The sequence below is a fragment of the Sciurus carolinensis genome, chromosome 9 (genome assembly GCF_902686445.1).
Source record: "Sciurus carolinensis chromosome 9, mSciCar1.2, whole genome shotgun sequence".
Classification (NCBI taxonomy): domain Eukaryota; kingdom Metazoa; phylum Chordata; class Mammalia; order Rodentia; family Sciuridae; genus Sciurus; species Sciurus carolinensis.
Window position 1 is genome coordinate 139,147,836 of NC_062221.1, and position 19,674 is coordinate 139,167,509.

General features: G+C 42.8%; 1 protein-coding gene across 4 annotated transcripts in view; it reads right to left on the minus strand.

Moving 5' to 3' along the window:
- The window catches only part of Hsf2bp (heat shock transcription factor 2 binding protein), a 74,660-nt gene that overhangs the window by 15,864 nt on the left and 39,122 nt on the right, over positions 1-19,674 (minus strand). For all 4 annotated transcript variants that reach the window (XM_047563230.1, XM_047563232.1, XM_047563231.1 and 1 more), the window contains one exon: positions 16,706-16,809. In XM_047563230.1, coding sequence (XP_047419186.1) covers positions 16,706-16,809 — 104 coding nt within the window. The remainder of the gene's footprint in view (positions 1-16,705; positions 16,810-19,674) is intronic.

The following is a 19,674-nucleotide window of genomic DNA, read 5'->3' on the forward strand; positions in this document are numbered from 1 at the left end:
TCCCTACTTGAGGAGATGTAATAAATTGTAATAAAAATTCTTGGCAACCACTTTAATATGAACTCTGTTTACACATGTTGGTAATAATTAAAATTCTTCTTTTCAATCATCTAAAATGTATAATGGTTGAAATTATACTTAAAGAATCTAACAGAGTCTGAAGTTGTGGCTCAGTGGTAGAGCCTTGCAAGTGTGAGACACTGGGTTTGATTCTCAGCACTGTATATAAATAAATGAATAAAATGAAGGTACATCGACAACTAAAAGAAAATTAAAAAGAATCTAACAGATCTTCCCCTCATCGGTTGAAACTTCCTGGGACATGCCCAGTGTGTTCCAAGTGTAATCGAACTTGTGCCTATTAGGGTTTCCAAAGTGTGGCAGAATTCTGGGGCACATGCAGTGCTGTCCCGTCCTCTGGGTTCATCGGTCACTTCCAAGGTACCCGTGGATTGCAGACCAGCCTGGACCACATAGGACCACACTGGAGACTGTGCATGGGCACCAAGGAACATGAACTGGATCAGCAGTTGCATGAGCCCTATGCTGCCAAACTTCAAAGAACAAGGCAAAAAAGCAAAGAAACCATTCTCTTTGATCCTGAATTGACCTCCAGTCACTCCAGCTTTTGCTTCTCTTCCCAGAACATTCTAGAAGGAGCTGTCTACGGGGCTGCCACCCCTGCTTCACCTCACATTGCTCCTTCACTCACCAGTAACACTGCCATTCCCTCACTGAGACAGCTCCTCTCAGGACTACCAAGGTATCTCCAAGTTGTCACTGCTCATTCTCACCTCCCTGACCACTCTGGCCACAGCTGAGCAGCCCCAGTTCCTGGAAACACACTTTTCCATGATTTCCACAGCACTCCTTCCTTGTGGCTCTTCTTCCATGTACCTGCTCTACAGTCCAGGAATTCTTCTCCCCTTCTCCCCTTAGGTGACCCTCATCTACTGAGTGGCTTCAAACCCCACACACCTGCCAGTGTCTTTTGCCTGAGCTGACAAAAGACAGAGGCCTACAGATAAACCTAAAGAAAATCTATACCAAGACACAATGGAGCCAACACTCTGAAAACTAATCTCAACAGTAGCAAGAAAGAAGTGGCCCCTCACCAAGGAAAATGATTCAGAGACTGGGTTTCTCATCAGAAACCATGGAAGCCAGAAGGGAGTGACACACCTTTTTCATCTGTTTAAAGAAAATAACGATCAATTGTAGAAACCTATATGCAGGGGAAATATCCTTTAAAAATGAAGAAGAATCCAAGTCACTCTCAGATGAGGGGAAATTAAAAGAATTTATTGGTGCTTGACCTATTCTAAAAGAATAATTAGAGCATGCAGAAACTTGAAAGTAACAGGATTTTTGTAACAGCCCCAAGGTGGAAATAACCCAAATGTCTATCAAAGGATGAATGAACAAATACAATGGAATATTATTCAGCCACAAAAAAGAGTGAAATACAGATGCATGCTACAACGTGGATGACCCTTGGAAACATGCTAAGTGAAAGAAAATCTATGGGGAAATGCCAAAATTCTAATTTGGGCTAAGGATTGGATAATAATGTTGTACCAATGTAGTAACCATTCCATGGAAGTGTACCATGTTATACTAGGGGACAGCAGAGGGAGTGAGGGTTTATTCTCTCCATTATTTTTACAACTCTTCTGTAACTCTGAAAGAAGAAACAGAAAGGAAAAGGTAAAAGGACTCTTAGAGCATCAGCAAGGAAGCTCAAGTAAGGAGGAGTGTGAACTCAGGGCAACAAGGGAAGGGGAAGGGAAGCAGTCCTCACACTTCAAGGAGCTGGCAGGTGCTTGTCCCCACCAACAGCACTTAGTTATGTACACACAGTGTAAAATTTCATGACTAAAAATGTTTTTCTTGGCTGTTTAATACTTACATAGAGCAAACAGTACAAATCGTGTGCTGCATGACTGGCTAAGCTTAGACAGACAGGCACAGCAAATGAAGGTACAGAACACTCCTTCACCTCAGGGTCCCTTCACATCTCTTCCCTTCCACTGAGTCAAACGGCAGCAGCCCACATTCTCATTTCTTCTGTCACAGATTAGTTCTGCCTGTTCTTAAAAATCGTATAAATGGAACCACACAGAAACAAAACAAAAAATAAGCTATTTCATTACTAAAATTCAAACAAATCAGAATAAATGAATAACATTCTCAATCTTGTTTCCTTCTGACGTTCTTGGGGGTATTCTCACCAACTCCTTCAATGCTCCAGGGCTTCCCTCCACGAGGAGACAGGCTTCCTCGTTCATGTTCCCGCCGTCTAACACACCCAGCAGTGGGAGAGTGGGGAGCTAGGACAGTGCAGCCAGTGAGAGGAGTGTATCTCCACGGCTGTGTGCCACAGATGAGAACTCAGCATGGAACACACCCCGGCCAACGTTCCCCAAGCTCCAAGGCCACAAGTCAGTGTGAGCACACGGCTCTGAGGTGTGTATCCATGGCAAACACCACTAGCGAGCACACAGCTGCTCACTCCCAGCATCACCAGTAGCAGCATCTGGAGAACTGTGCTGTGACTCAGCTTCAATAACTGCATCACATCCATGGGGACAGCTTGGAAGTAAAATTCTGCAAGCTGTGCCACTCCGGGCCAGCACCAGATAGAGGATTTGCTACTGGCTGGCAACAACACTCTTCCCTGCTTGCAGGGGAAATCCAGAAGGAAGGCTAACATGTGGTCATGCTTCAAAGTGAAGGGATTAGGAACTGTGATGCTGCTTTTCTTTACACAGTTATGCCGAATGTCCACCCTGAGGTGAGACAAGCCTCTGACAGAGAGAAGGCCTACCAACTCCCTCCAGGCCCACCCTCCTCTTTACTTCCCCTTCCTGTTCCCCAAGGACATACTCAAGGTCACCACTGAGCTGATGAAGTGGTTCCCAAACTGGGTCCCTCAGGACACTAGTTCTTCTAGATTCATATGCAAGTGGGCAGGAGAAAGGAGGGAAGGACAAAACAGCACTCTGGGAATTGAGGACCAGAGAGCAAGAAATGGCACTGAAGTCCCCCACACACATGGTCTGGTGACTGACACAAGGAAACTTACCAAACTAGTTGCACTAGTTCTTTAATACGTGCTCAGAGGACCCCTCTATTCTCAACCATACCTTAAAATGAGGACAAATCTTTCTTTTTCTGATAATTACCCATTTTTCAAAAGTCACACATTAAATACATGAACTAAAACAGGAAGTACAGTGGGAATCCAGCATGTGACAAAAGTATGGCACCATCTGCAGAGGTGAGAACAAGGAATCTGGGGGCTGGGGCTGTAGCTCAGTGGCAGAGCACTCGCCTTGCACGTGTGAGGCACTGGGTTTGATCCTCAGCACCACATAAACATAAAACAAACAAAACACAGGCATGCTGTCCATCTACAACTACACTCGCCAGTACACCTTAGCAAAGTTATTCATCCCAAGTGGGCCTCTGCTTTTCATCCATAAACTGAAGGTTTGAATTATCTGCATCAGTATTGCAAAGCCCAAGTGGAGGGACACACGGAAGTATCTATCACAACGCCTGATACACAGGTGGTGCTCCAGGATCAGTCACTGCCCAACTACACAGAACAAGCCCTACCGCCACTCCTCCCACTACCTCGTGCCTGCTCCACAAGAGCCTGCCTCAGACACTCCCTTTGCCCAGTCTTCCGGCTGGAATGCACCTCCTGGGACATCCAAAAGCTCCCTCCCTTCTCCTTCATGTCTCTATGCAGAAATCCACTGCATGGTGGCCTCCTATTATCACTTTAAAATTCAAACTTGAAAGCTGCCCTCCTGTTCCCCTCCTTGCCTATTTTTCTCAATCCCATGAAGTACCAAACAACAGGGTATGTTTCACTGGTTTATAGTCTGTCATTTCTCTACCCACTAGCTCCACAAAGGTAGGGGCGTGGGTGTGCTCAGTTGCTGCTGTCTTCCCAGTGCTGACAACAGCCCTGGCCAGAGGAGGTACAGGCACTCACAGATATGCTGGGTGAACTGACAGTGTGTAGTCCAAGGTCTATACCTAACCATGCCATTAGAAAATAAGGAGGATTGCTACTGGGAGCAAATCTGATCCAAGACATTTAAGGCCTATGCAGGAAACAATACCCTGTTGGGAGAATGAAGAGAAGTGCCTTGTCATGTAATAAAGGTCTCAACATTGTACAAAGATGCCAATTTTTCGATTCAAGGACATTTCAATCAAAACCAGGAAAGCCTCCTTTTGTGGAATGTGACAGGCAGACTCTTTAAATGACTATGGAAAAGAGACAGTAACAATGAAGACCATGCTGAAGAAAACTGAGGTCTACTCTAGATGCCAAAACTTGTCCAATGACATTCTGCTCTGCAGAATGACAGAGTCCAGAGGAGTGAAAGGGCAGCCAGAAGCACTTCACTCTGTGTGGGCAGCTGCTGGAAAAGCAAGGCTGCTCACGAGAGCAGTGCGAGAGGACGGATTCTCAAGAGCAGTACTGGGCAAAGATGCGTGTGAGAAGCCTGTGCTACTACGGCACCAAGCAAATCAGGAAGACTACTCCTAAACCAAAGGGCAAACTGAGGAACCTTCTAGGAATAACACAGTGAGTACCCTCGTGACCTTGGGACAGGCACATACTTCTTCAACAGGAAACACAAAGCACTACATTACTACATTCCAAAGATACCATTAAGAGAGACACAACAAGTCTTAGAGTGGTAAAATATACTTAACGACTTAAAAAAAAAAAATTCTGTATCCAGAATATAAAATTCAGACAAACAAAACAAGCAAGAGGTTGGAACATTATTTGACAAAAGAGGGTATCCACCTGGATAGTAAGTCAATGTCAGAACTCATCAAATAAATATAAATTAAAACCACAGTTAGATATTGCGGTTTCAGGTCAGAGTAACTAAGTTGTGAAGCAAGCTAACAATACAAGGTGTTTTGTGAAAATTAAAAGCAACTGTTGCTCCTCTGCTACTGATAAAAGTTTACACTTGGAAAACAGTTCAACACAGACTGCTATGGTAGGAGACATGCACTCACGAAGACGCAGAAGGTGCTTCCTAAAGATAAGCTCTGTGGGCCAGAATGCTCGCTTACAGGAGCCTGTGGAGCAGCGTTATTTGTAAAAGCCAAAAACTAGAAACAATCCAAAAATGAACCTGCAGTAAATGGAAGTGAACTGTGATTGATTCATACCATGGAACCCAGTACACCAGTGACTCTCCTGGGGAGTGGGACATTTTGAACACATGGAAACATTTTGAGTGGGAAGATGACAAGGATGCTGCTAAACATCCTATAGAGCACAGGACAGTCCTACAACAAAGAACTACCAGACCCCAAATGACAACATGCTGAGAAACCCCACAACAAGGCAACAAACGTGAACCACAGCAACGGCACAAGGAGTCTCCCAAACATGCCAGATCACACAGCCTGACAATTCCATTTATATAATGCTCAAAACAGACACAGTGGGAAGCGGAGGGAGAAGCACGAGTTTCCTGCATGCAGCAACTTCCATTCTCAAGCTGGGTGGATGATGACCAATGTTCCTTTGTGATCATTTTCTGAGCTTCACTTTTATGTTTTTGTGCTTTTCACTCAGTATGTCATCCTTTTCATTAAAAAAAAAAAGAAAAGAAAATCTGAGAACAGAGGATGAACAAAGAGGGAGAGAAAGAAAAAGAAAAAAAAATAAGAAGAAGGCACTGCCAAAGCTCTTCCAGAGAAGCCGGCCCACACTTCCTAGTCAACTGACTCCTGCTGGTCATCCAGGCCCTGCTCTCCCTCCTCCCACAACTTGCCCCTGGGTGATTCAGTACTGCGGGCTGGACCAGGAAGCAGATGCATGGAAATGCACACAGTAGGGCAGCCCAGAGCAAGCCTCAAGAACTGCGGTACCACTGTGTTCTCTCCCCACATACTCTGTCCTTTCTGAATCCAGTTAACTTCAGTCTGGCCTTCCCTGCAAATCTTTAGGTTATCAGCACAGAGCCCCCTCTTTCCTTTTAAAAGTGCCCTGAATCCAGCCACACAAATCATCTCCACTGCCACCACCCTGGCTCAGGATGCCCTGGCCCTCTCAGGTACAATGTGCAACTGCCCCCTGCCACAGTCTCCCCTGGGCTCCCCACAGCAGCCAGAATGAGCTCTGGCCATGGAACACCATCCATGTCTTCACAGGTGGTCTGGCTCTAGCAGTCCCTCTGGCCACCTCTCCTGAGACTCCCTCTTATTTCTCCAGTTGAGAGTCAAAGCCTCAGTGCCGTCTCTTAGACAGTGCTAGGTGCTCAGTAAACACTGTCCTCAATAGGGATATTCCCTTCTATGTTCTGATTGCTGAGGACCTTCCACAGTCACCCACCGGAGGGGTGTAGCACCTGGCTCAGCAGCAGTATGCAGAGGGGGCGTGGAGTTCCATCAGTGTGTTCTGTGGCAGGCAAGAGAAACACCCTTCAGGCATCAGCTCTCTCACCTAGTTAGGACTTCCAATACAGCACTGCAGGGCTGTCAACAACACATGAGCAGTACAGCAGGAATCCTTGGTACCATTTTGCCATGGAACACAGGAGGAGAGGTGATCAGACCTGAGGATGAGACATCTGGGAAGGCTCCCTAGTGAGTGGTTTCAAGTTGGATTTTGAAAGTCTCGTAACATAATGTATCTCACCATTGATATGATTAGGAAATGGACTAGTAAAGCTTAACATATAGGAGACTATCTTATAGTTCTAGGCTTTTTTTTTTTCATTCCAAAATCCAAAGAAGACCATCCATTCCACCTTCATGGAAGAACTAAAAGCTGCTCATAATGGAAGGCAGCCTCTTTGCTTCTCGACTTTTCAACACAAGAAACAATCAATAATATGAAGAGAAAGCCTACAGAATGGAAGAAAATCTTTACCACTCACAACTCAGACAGCACTAATCTCTAAGACATCTAAAGAACTCAAAAGACACCAAAAAAATAAATAACCCAATCAATAAATGGGCAAAGGAACTGAAAAGGCACTTCACAGAATAAGAAATACAATCAATCAACATACACATAAAAAAAATGTTCAGGGGGCTGGGGAGATAGTTCAGCTGGTACAGTGCTTGCCTCACAAGCACAAGGCCCTGAGTTCAATCCCCAGTACCGCAAAAAAAAAAAAAAGTTCAACATCTCTAGCAATTAGAGAAATGCAAATCAGAACTATACTGAGATTTCATCTCACTCAATTCAGAATGGCAATTATCAAGAATATAAGCAACAATAAATGTTGGTGAGGATATGGGGAAAGGTACACTCATACATTGTTGGTGGAACTGCAAATTGGTGCAACCACTCTGGAAAGCAGTAATGGAGATTCCTCAGAAAACTTGGAATGGACGCACCATTTGGCCCAGGTATCCCAGTTATCCCACTCCTCGGTTTATACCCAAAGTACTTAAAATCAGCACACTGCAGTGACACAGCCACATCAACGTTTATAGCAGCTCAATTCACAATAGCTAAACTATGGAACCAACCTAGATGCCCTTTAATAGATGATGAATAAAGAAAATGTGGTACATATACACAATGGAATATTACTCAGCCTTAAAGAAAAATGAAATTATGGCATTTGCTGGTAAATGGATGGAAATGGAAACTATCACTGCTAAGTGAAGTAAGCCAATCCCAAAGAACCAAAGACCGAATGTTTTCTCATAAGTGGATACTGACTCACAATGGGGGGGATTTGCGGGGGTGGGTGGAGGCGGCCAGGGAAGAATAGAGGTACTTTGGATTAGATAGAGGGAAGTGAAGGGATGGGAGGGGGCACAGGGGAAATGAATTGGACATTATTACCCCATGTGCACACATGATTACACGCCCTGTGTAACTCTACATCATGTACAAATAGAAGAATGGGAAGTTATACTCCATTTATGTATGATGTGGGGGAAAAAAACAATACACGTGTGACAACGGAAGGAGAAGGAAGCACAATGGCCAACAGCAAAAGCCGCATCTTCACAGAAAGCAGCTGCATGTGTTAGCATGTACTGTCCAGCCCATATCACTTAAGAAGAGAAGACAAAGCTAATCAGCTGAAATCACAAAATAACACATTAATGCATGAAAAAGCTGAAATCAAAGGGGAAAAGTGAAGAAAGAACAGACAGGACAGCAAGAAAGCAAATAGCAAGATAGTTAAACCCAACTGTGTTGCTAATCACATTAAATATAACTTATCTAGACATTCCAATTAAAAAGCTGAGGTTCACACCTATAATCCCAGTGGCTGGGAAAGCTGAGGCAGGAGGATTGCAAATTGCAAAAGTGAGGGGCAAGCAACTCAGTGAGACCCTGTCTCTAAATAAAATACAAAATAGGCTACAGATGTGGCTAGTGGTTGAGAGCTCCTGAGTTCAATCTCTGGTACCCAAAAAATAATAATAATAGGGTTGGGGATGTGGCTCCCTTTGTTTCTTTGGTACCAAGTGCCCTTTGTTCAATCTCTGGTACCAAAAAAAAAAAAGTTGAGGTTCGGGCATAGTGGTACACACCTGTAATCCCAGCAATTCAGGAGGCTAAAGCAGGAGGATTAAAATTCAAGACCAGCCTCAGCAAGTTAGCAAAGCCCTAAGTAACTTAGAGAGACCCTGAATAAAATAAAAAATAAAAAGGACTGTTTAAAATAAAAAATAAAAAGGACTGGGGATGTGGCTCAGTGGTTAAGTGCCCCTGAGTTCAAACCCTGGTACCAAATAAATAAATAAAATAAAAAATAAAAAGCTGAGGTTGTCACCCCATGTGCAGCGCTCTGCTTGCCATTCTTGCTTTTCACACACATTTTGCCCTACCCAGATGGCACAGGAATGTGCTCCTTTCTATATCATCTCCATTAACCAGGGGTGTCTTGTCCGCAGTGTGCTCCTCTGTGGGTGTCCCCACTCTGCCACCTTTGCCTCCTACTGTGCTTGTGCAGCTCTTTTAGAAGCTGCTCTCTGACTGTCACGTATGTGCATCCTGTCCCTCCCTGCCAGGACGACATTCCTCCAGAAGAAAGTCCTTTAGAACTGCCACTGGGAGGGCTTATGGGTGACAATACTCTTGGTTCTGAGTATCTGAAACACCTTCATTTCGCCCTTACCCTTGAAAGATGTGGGGGAAGGGAGGATAAAACTCGGGCTAGCAGTTATTTTCTCTCACATTAAGACACACATTGCCATTAAAGGGGAAACCAGTTAGTCAAGTGTGGTTCCTTTAAAGGCTCAGATCTCCTGTGGTGCTGGGAGGATCTCCTCTGATCCAGCTTCCCATACTTCCCATTGTGATGTGCCCAAGTATGGCTTTCTTTTCATTTAGACTTCTCAAAAGTGCTGCTTCTTTCAGTGTGGGAAATGTCTCAGCTTTTTATCTGGCCACTCTCTCCTTTGCTTCCAGAACACTGATCGGTCATCTCTTTAGTCTCTCTTAAAGTGTCTCTTATGTACTTATATTTTCTGTCTCTGTCTCTTTGCTTCATTCTGGACAATTTCTGCAGATCAATTTAATTTTCAACTATGTACAATATGCTGTTAAATTGGTCTAATAAATTTATAATTTTAATTAATCATAATGTTCATTTTATCCTTTTTCAGATCTGCCTGATCATTTTTATGCTCTTACTCTATTTGGGCAGAGGGGATACCAGGGATTAAACTCAGGGGTACTCAACCACTGAGCCACATCCTCAGCCCTATTTTGTATTTTATTTAGAGACAGGGTCTCACTGAGTTGCTTAGCCCCTCGCTGTTGCTGAGACTGGCTTTGAACTCGCAATCCTCCTGCCTCAGCCTCCCAAATCACTGGGATTACAGACATATGCTACCACGACCAGCTTCTCTTACTCTTTACTCTGTCACTCAGTGCTGGAAAGGGAAACCCAGGGCCTTGCACATGCCGGGTGAGCATGTTACACTGAGCTATACCCCAGCCCATGTAAAATACATTACAGGAACTATTTTAATCTATCTTATACTGGTCTCCTAATCCTCATCACAGAATCCTCCGCAGGTCTGATGATGCCTTCAGATGAGAATGTCTCCCCATGCTTTTTGTGATTTTAAGATGGGACCTCACATCTCAGAATGCTTTATAAGAATTATCTTAAGACTTAGCAGAAGTTAAAGAGTTCTTCAAACAAGATTTTCATTTTTCCCTAAATGGAGACTGTGCTAGTCAGTCTTCTCCAGAGAAAGAAAACCAATAGGATGTGAGAATGGATGAAGGATGGAGCAGCAGAGACACGAAGAGATTTATTGTAAGGACTGGTTCACACAATCATGGAGGCTGAGAAGTCCCAAGATCCAGTCAGTGAACTGGAGGCCCAAGAGAACCCATGCATAGATCTAGTCAGAAACCCAGCACGCATGGACTCAAGAAGAGCTCACGTTTCATTTGGACCTAGAAACAGAAGACCATCTCCCAGCTCAAGCAGCCAGGCAGTCCCTCTTGTTCAGTCTCTCTGTTCCAATCACGCTTTCAACTGACTAGAAGAAACCCATCCACACCACAGAGGGTGATCTGCTTTACTCAATATACTGGTTCCAAAGTCAGTCTATCCTGAAACACCCTTGCAGACACACAAGAATAATGTTTGATCAACTGTCCGGACACCTCATGGACAAACCAAGCTTAATTCTACATAAAATTAAGCGTCACAGGGACCACGCAGGTGATATGAATTAAAGCTTCAAACCTACATGATGATCAGCCTATGGTTACTACTTCTCAGAAGAGATTTTTTTCCCTGTTGGGCTCAATAACAAGGGTCAAAGCAGGGTGCTTTCCTGAGGACCCAGGACTGGTTTACCCTTACACTGCTGGGAGGACTTCTCAGAGTTCCCTATTGGGCTATAAAGGAGTGGGACCTGGGCTTTGTCTTCAGTCCCCTAAGCCCTGTGAACCATAAAAATAGGTCAAATTTGAGGAAGAAACTCAGTTCTCTGTTAACCTCTGCCCTCCTGTTTCCCCTTGGCTTTTACATTCTGGGTATAATTATCTTCTTTCCATCTCAAGGGAGCATTTTTTAAAATGTTTTTCTGTCTTGCCTCGTACTTTGTTGAGTAAGAAAAGCTGGTAAAGGCTTTATTCCATCACATAGCTGGTTCCCATTCATGGCTTGGAAGGATGGTCACAGGGAGATCTGCAGTAATCTCTCTATGCACAAAGACGGTGGCTCAGAGCAGGTAGGGCACAGTGGTTCTGACCCAATCCTGAAATTTTAAGAGTAGAGCCACCAGGATTCCCTCATAGACTGGGTGTGGGTGTGAGAGATGAAAAGGAGTCAGGGGTCACCAGCCTAAGAAACTGGAAAAACTGCTGTAATCAACTGAGACTGAGAAGGTTGTGGGTAGAGCTGGTGTTGGGGGGAAGACTAGATCAGTCTCAACACCCCAAATATCCACATAAAGATGTCAGGGAGATAGCTGGGGTCTGCAAGTCTGGAGTTTGGGAGGGAGGGCTAGGCTGAAGACACAGTCTGCTAAGATCTGGTCAATGCTTCGTATTATTCAGAGAAGCCAACAAAAGAATGAATGCCTGTGAGCGGCTCAGCATGATGCAGCACCATGGTCACAAGTGTGATGAGATCACGAGTCCGTATTAGCAGGTACATGATGTGGTCACAGCCCAATACACTCTGTCCTCGTCAGCTATCTGCTAGGGTTCTGTGCCAGTTCCATGGCTTAAGAGGAATGTGAAGAAGCTAAACCAAGCCTGGAAAAAGCCAGCCACTGAATGAAGAAAGGGAAGGAAAATAAAACGTAGCAAAGGTTAGTGAGGATGAGATGATCTAGCCAGGAATGAACAGCTGCTCTCTGGATAGAGGTCTGGATGCTTGAAAATAACTTGCCAAGGTCAAGCAAATTAAGAGAAAATGAGTTTTTACGCAGCATAAGACACTTGGACTAGAAATAAGAGGGAAAACCAACGCCTATTTAACACCTACTTAAGCATTAAGACTTTGGAGGTAGAAATTCCTACTTTACAGATCAAAAAGCAGAATTTTAAAAGGTTAGGTCATTTCACAAATAAAAAACTGTGATTCAAATATGGGTTTACTGAGTCTAAAGCCTGTGTTCTTGAAATATTATCAAATTTCCTGATCGGAGAAATTGATAAAGTAGGAATTGGTTACTGAGAGGGTGAAAGAGATCTTTGTTTTTCAAGATCTTTTAAAAATTAGATTCTTATCAGTATGGTGTATTTTCATTTAACTAGACCTACCTAAAAACAAAAGAGCAGAAGCCACCAGTTTTCAAATTCTCATTTAGTCCTAAGCAGTTAGGATAGCCTAAACTCTGAAAACAGCAACATCCACCACCAAGCAGCACAGAGTACTTTCTAGGGAATTACCTTTGCTCCTATTTTCCTATACTAAAATAAAATACATATTCACCTTTCTAAAACATAAAACAAATTCTGTAACAAATTAAAATTTAAAGTAGCAAGCACAAGGCCCTGGGTCCGATCCCCAGCACCCAAAAAAAAAAAAAAAATTTAAAGTTAAAAACAATTCCATACATTATTTCAGTAGATCAATCTTGGGCTTGCAGACCTTGTTTTGACTGTCTTCAGAACAAATCATTCTAAAGCTATCCCCTAAGCTGAACCTGCAATGGATTTGCAGGGTATGGGCTATTGTCTTGATAGATTAGAAAGCCCAGAATACCCCAGAAGATAATGTTGCATTAAGACAATTTAATTACCACCCCATATTGTCTGTGACCCAAAGTTCAACCAGGAAAAACCCACCTACATTAAAGAGCACTATCTAGAAGATCAGGGGTCAGGAACCAATATTCATGGGGAGCTTGCTGCTGACAGAGTTGCATTAGTTAAAGTGAAACTTTTTATGATTTTCACTCAACCCAGGAACAGTTCTGGAGTAGCACAGCTAGAAAGGGTCACTAAGGACATTTAGCCTAAGCTCTTTTTAAGAGAAATAACTAACAGAAGGCTGCTGAAACTAGCCTGACAGAGTTGAGCATAATGTTTCAGGGCAACTGTCTGCAAAGTCAGGAAGGCACACCTAACAGCAACTAAGGTGGGCTGTCCCCCAGGACAAAGACTTCCATCCCTAGGGTGCTACCTGCAGGATGCAGTCCAGGGGTATGTTCGGGAGAAGGGGCTGAGACAGGCAATCAGGGCTCAAACCCCCGCACCAAGACCACAGAGGTGTTGACCTCAGGCTAACCACTTCAGCTGTGTATGACTTGACCTCCTCATCGACACAACAAAAACAGCAATGCCTTAACTAATCTAAGAGTTCTCAAAGAAATGACTTGGGGGATGGGGTTGTGGCTCAGTAGTAGAATGCTTGCCCAGCCAGCATGTGCGAGGTACTGGGTTTGATCCTCAGCACCACATATAAATAAATAAAAGTACTGTGTCCATGTACAACTAAAAATATTTAAAAAGAAAGAAATGACTCAGCATAGTATAACTCCACATCATGTACAACCACAAGGATGGGAAGTTATATTCCATGTATGTGTAATATGTCAAAATATATTCTACTGTCATGTATAACTAAAAAGAACAAATGTCTAAAAAGAGAAAAAAAAAAAAGAAATGACATAGCATACTGATGCACTTGCAGCAGTGACTAGTGTTCTATGGGTCTTCCTAGTGGAGTCTTGTCACCCCCACCCCCACCAAGTGACACCAGCTGCATGGTTACCTTCTGGGTCAGGACCAGAAGCCACCTCCAAACCCATGGTTCTCAAGAGAAAAAAGTTGTGTGGTCAAGTACCCAAACCTGCTTGGAGAGTATGATAGAGTATAAGCAAAGCCCCTCACCAGCCCATAAGCAGAGGAAATCTGGGTTTTGTCCTACTTGTGAGCCAACCAGTTCCATGCTATAGTTTGATGGATGCTGGCAAAAGATAGACTCTTGAGTCTGAGACAACCATGGCCAGAGTAGCAGCATTTGTGCCAGTTTGAGACCAAATGCCTCAGAGCCACACATATGTTATGGCTGCAGTACAGCAGAGCTACCCCCAGGTCAGGGAAGCCAAATCTCTTATAATGGGGAGTGAGTCTGACCTGAAGGAGCCATTATCTTTCCTATGCTCTGGATAGAGACAGTACCTCTCCCCTCTCAGGATACTCACTTTACAAACATCCCTGGAAAGACAAAACTAAGGAGATCTGTTCCTCTGCTCCTAAGGCATGGAGACACCCCTGGGCAAGCTAGGCAAGTGCTCTACCACTGAACTGCACCCCCAACCCTGTATGGCAGTTTTTATGAAACTAGCAAACTGTCTTCTAGTGTGGCTAAACCATTCCAGTTCAGCATATCCTCACTACTGCTTGGTCCAGTCCTGTTCAGCTGTGGACAGTCAAGTAGGGAAGTAGGATACTACAAGCACATATCCCACTGGGGCTCAGCATGCATTGTTGTTATCACTATGGTGTTGAGCATCTTTTCTTGTGATTCTTTGTCATTTGTGTAGCTGTTGGTGCTGCTACTTTTTTCGTTTTCTTTTTGTTATTTTGACGGTGCTGGGTACAGAACCCAGGACCTAACAAATACTGGCAAGTGCTCTACTGCTGAGCTACATCCCTAGCCCCATGTATCTTCTTTGATGAAGTGTGTGCTCATACCTTTTGCTCTTATAAAGTATTGGGCTGTTTCTTGTTATTGACAATCCTTGGCACGTTTTATATATGAGTCCTTTGTCAGGTATATAGGAAAACACATTTTCTCAGTTTGTGGCATGCCTTTTTTTCTCATAATGAGCATCTTCTGAAGAGAACAAGATTTTGACTTTGGTAAAGTTTAATGTATCCTTCTTTCTCTTCTATGAATCATGCTTTTGGAGAGATTGCCCAAATCAAGTCTGCAAGGGTTTTCTAATGGGTTATCTTCTAATAGTTTTCTGGTTTTGTATAGGACCTGTTTTGAGTTGATATTTGTGTGTGGCAAGAGGTGTCTTTTGGTGTCTTATGTGTAAGGATTTCTTAGCTGCCTGAGCAGCTTTGGTCTGAGACTACTATCTCCAGTAAGCTGCCTTTATCTCTATGTTGAGAACAACTATTAATACATAGAAGGGGCTAGTGTTAGACTCAGTTCTGTTCCACCACTGATCCAGTTCCATATCATTAAGCCAATGCCACACTGTGTAATCGTCTTAATAGCTTTGTGATATATGTTAAGTCAGGTTGTATAACTCCTCCAGATCTGTTACTCTTCAAAGTTGTTTTGGCTATTTATAAGCCCTTAACCTTTCCATATGAATTTGAGAATCCGTTTGTCACATTCTACCAAAAATATTCCTAGAGTTTTTATTGTGATGGTGTTGGACTGATAGTTCAATTAGGGAAGAATTGACGTTTTAGCTCCATGGAGCTTTCCAGTCTGTGAACCCAAGTATATATTCTTATTTATTCAGATGTTGCTGGGACACAAAAATAAAAAACAAAAAGAGAAAACTAACATACAACTACCATTCAACCCAGCCACTTTACTCCTAGATATTTACCCAAGGGAAATAAAAGTACATGGCTATTCAAAAAGGCATGCAAGAACGCTCATAGTAGCTGTACCTGCAATAGCCCAAAGATGGAGACAACCCAAATATCCAATAAACAGCAGCTTAATAAATATACCATGATACATCTGCATAAGATAATACTTAGTAATAAGTAAAGACCTATTAAAGCACATAACAACATGAATGGATCTCAAAATAATTATGTTGAGTGAAAGAAGCTAGGTAGAAAAGAATACAAACTATGATTCTGTTTAAAAGTATGGAAAATAAAAACAAAACTACAGTGCAGAAAGTGAGTGGCTCTCTGGAGGGAGGGGCCACAGAGGGCACAAAATGCCTTTCTGGGGTGATGGGTCTGATCACTGCCTTGACTATGGTCATGATTTTACAGTAGTTATTTGTATCAAAAAGTATCAATTGTTCAACTTTTAATATATGGAATTTTCTGCAAGTTAATCATGCCTTTATAAAGCTATTAGAAAAAGTAAGTATTCACCAACAAGTAGAATTAAAGCTCAAAAATAGATTTGAATTACAAAAAAACAAGGAAAGTCAATTTCTTTTTTGCATACTTAAGTGAAATGTGTAGCCAATAAATTCATACTATCAGAAACTATGGTGAAATTGGGACAAAACTCTAGGTACAGAGGAAAGGAAGCAGTAAAGATAGCTTTTTATCTTCAATAATTTTTTTTTTTTCAGAGCTAGGGATCAAACCCAGGGCCTCACTTATGCTAGGCAAAAGCCCTGCCACTAAATCACACCCCTATCCCTAAAGAAAACTTTAACAGACACACACATATAGATAGATAAAACTTCAAAGTTGCAATCTCTCTCCAATTTCTCTTTTCCCAAATTATTTTAATGATGGGACTTCTGCTGCTGCATATGCCACATGCAATACTGTTTTGCTCACAGAAATGGTAGGTTGATGCTGTTTTATATAATAATCTGTGTCGTAGTTCACCAGCAAATCACAATTAAATCAAAAGTAACACTTGAGAATCAGCACTAGAAACCACTCAGCACACCAATGAAATTTCTTAAGTTTGCTGTCATTTGTTAAAGAATTAATGCCCTAAGATGATCACTCCTGGTTTCTAATACATTGACACTTCCTCCCCTGCAGAGGCAGAACACAGGACTGTGCAAGGAGTTGACCACCCCTTACCACTCAAAAGCCACCAGAGCAAAGGGATGAATCCAGGGCTCTCACTGATGTATTTCAAGCCTTTCAAGTTGATGCTCACATTGTACAGGGACATCAGCATTAACCTGAAATGCAAAAGAAAATGGTGTTGACATGCAGGTACACCCACACTGTATCTCATCCTAACTCTATCTTCTATTCCAGAGGCCCTGAACATACCCAGAGGCTTTCTCCCATCTCAGATGCCAACTCTACCACCTGGATATGGCATATATTGTAATATATATGGGAAGCACTACTTGTCTATGTGAAGTCACATGAAGATGGGCAACTTCAGCAATGACATCACACCACCACCTCCTATAGGCTCACATTCCCAAGAGACACAGCAGAGAGGATCCCACAAGAAACTTCACATGCCATATTTGTTGACTGCCCATCTCTCTTAGTACCAAACCTGCATTTATATAGAGGCAACCATCAAGTCACAGTGTGCTACACCTTCAAGTTCAACACAGCCATCTAAAATCTAACAGCATCTTCCCATTCAGTGAATGTGAAGCATGATATCAGGCAGCCAGTTCAGGCCACACAGGACTGCTCAACCCACAGCAAAAGGAATGTAGACTATCAAACCCTCCCCACCCCAACAACCAACAAAGCAGTCTCCTTGGCAACACAAGACTTTACATACTGTCTCAGGAACTGACCCACATCTGGCAATGCAATCTGCAACAGCAGGGGGTTTCTGAAAATGCTACAGATACAGAGATCCTAGGCCTCTCCTATTACAAAACAGTGAAAAAAGCTAGACAAATACTTTGCAAACCCTTAAAATAGAAAAAGTGATTGCAAGAAATGAAGGGAAACACCTCTGATCAGGAACAAAGTGGGAGGTCAGTACAGAAATGACAGGTTCCAGAAGTCTAGAGCTTCAATTACAGTGGCTTCAGGTGAAGGGACATAAAGAAAAACCTTGGACAGGCACAGACAGGCACTCAGATCACAGGCACCGCACAAAAATAGAAAAGAGTAACTTTCAAGCTTGGCATGAATTCACACCGTTGGCAGTCCTGAAAATCCACAAACCAGTAACTTTACTATGAAGTAGACCTAGGAAGGAGCTCCCCCAGGCTAATTGGAAAATAAGAGAAAGAGCCTTCCTCCTGGTCTTCACAGAATCCCCATAACACAAACCACAACAAAACTTGTGAAAAAAGCAAGACACTAAGTAATAGCCAGCACAAGGACCCAGTGACAACCAGAACCAAAAAGTTTTCGGCTACTACAAGTATGAACTGCAGAACAGAAAACAGATGTTTAATAGGCGAAAACAATTTTAAAAGAAACTGAAACATCGCCAGGCACGGTGGCACACACCTGTAATCCCAGTGGCTCAGGAGGCTAAGGCAGGAGGATCTTGGGTTCGAAGTCAGCCTCAGCAACCTCAAGGGGCTAAACAACTCAGTGAGACCCTGTCTCTAAATAAAATACAAAATAGGGCTGGAGATGTGGCTTAGTGGTTCAATCCCTGGTACGAAAAAAAAAAAAAATTAAACCATGAACAAGAAGCTAGGGTAACTATTATGAATGACTGGGAAATCCAAAAATAACAGAACACAAAAATGGATCATAAAACTGCAAAACCCACAGGTAACTGGACACCTGGAAAATATTAAACAGAAAACATAGCAGGAAAAAAAAAGGTGAATGAGAGGACAGTGAAAAGGCTCAACGTTCTTCTAATTAGGACTCTGAAAAGAAAGAACAGAAAGAATGGGGGAGGAAAAAAATTGTTCAGAAAGATAAGGGCAGAGACTTATCCAGAAACATGCAAATATAAACCCTTAGACTCAGAAGGCGCAAAAAAATCTCAAAGACAAACAAATACAAACCTAACACATCACAATTCAACCACAGATCACCAAAGATTTTATACACAGTCAGAGAATACCTATGCTGGGTTCTTGACCACAAAAATGAGAGCCAAAAGACAGGAAGAGCACAGCTTCCAAGTACTGAGAAAGTACTTGGAAGTACTAGAATTGTAAACCTACCAAGAGCAGTTTCAGCAAATGAGGTAAAGTAAAAATATTATCAAAGAAAACCTCACAAGATTTTACCACAAATGAACCTGAACTAAAAGAATTTAAAGGACAGACTTCAGAAACAAAGAAAATGGTCTCAGAAGACCTCTGTGAGTTAGAAGGAAAAGCAACAAGTGAAGGGAGGTATGGGTCCAGGAAGTCACCAATGAAGTCAAAAGCAGTAGTAACAGCGTCTGGAGTGGGAGACTCTGAAGCTCCTCCAGCAGAGCCAGGACACAGGCACAGACATGTGCCGTTCAGGACATGGGTACTAAAGCATGCCAAGGTCCTTCCGTTGACCAGGGCAGGAGAAAGGCATTAATACTTTCAGATGTGTAACAAATGCATCAAAGCACAATTCACTCGGGCTTATCACTAAAAGAAATTGAGGTAACTTTCAGGATCCTTGGAAAGATAATGGACCTCAGAAAAGATCTCAGTGAATTTGCAGGAGGAGGAAGGAAGGAAGGAAAGGTGGGAGGAAAGGAATAAGGGGTGGGAGAGATTAGAAAAAGAACTCACAAAAAAAATCATAATAAACAAAACATGAGGGACAAAATAAACAAACCCAAGTATTTCACTAGCTGCAAATGTTAATGGAATATTCCTAGTAAAAGGCACAGATGAGTAACTGCTAAGACTAGCTGAGACACTAAATCTAAGCATGTACTGTAGACTCTCAGAAGCCAAGGGAGAGTGAGGCTACAGATCTCTGGGGAGCCAGAGACTGTACTAATAAGGCAAAACTAACAGCCCACTGGGACAAGCATCAATTCTCTTCAACTCGGAAAAGACAGCAGAGCCCAGAGTCCCACAACATATCTTCTGCAACATCTAGCATACAGACCATCAAAAATGTAACTGGCAGAGACAACTAGGATATGGAAAGGAAGCACTTGCTTT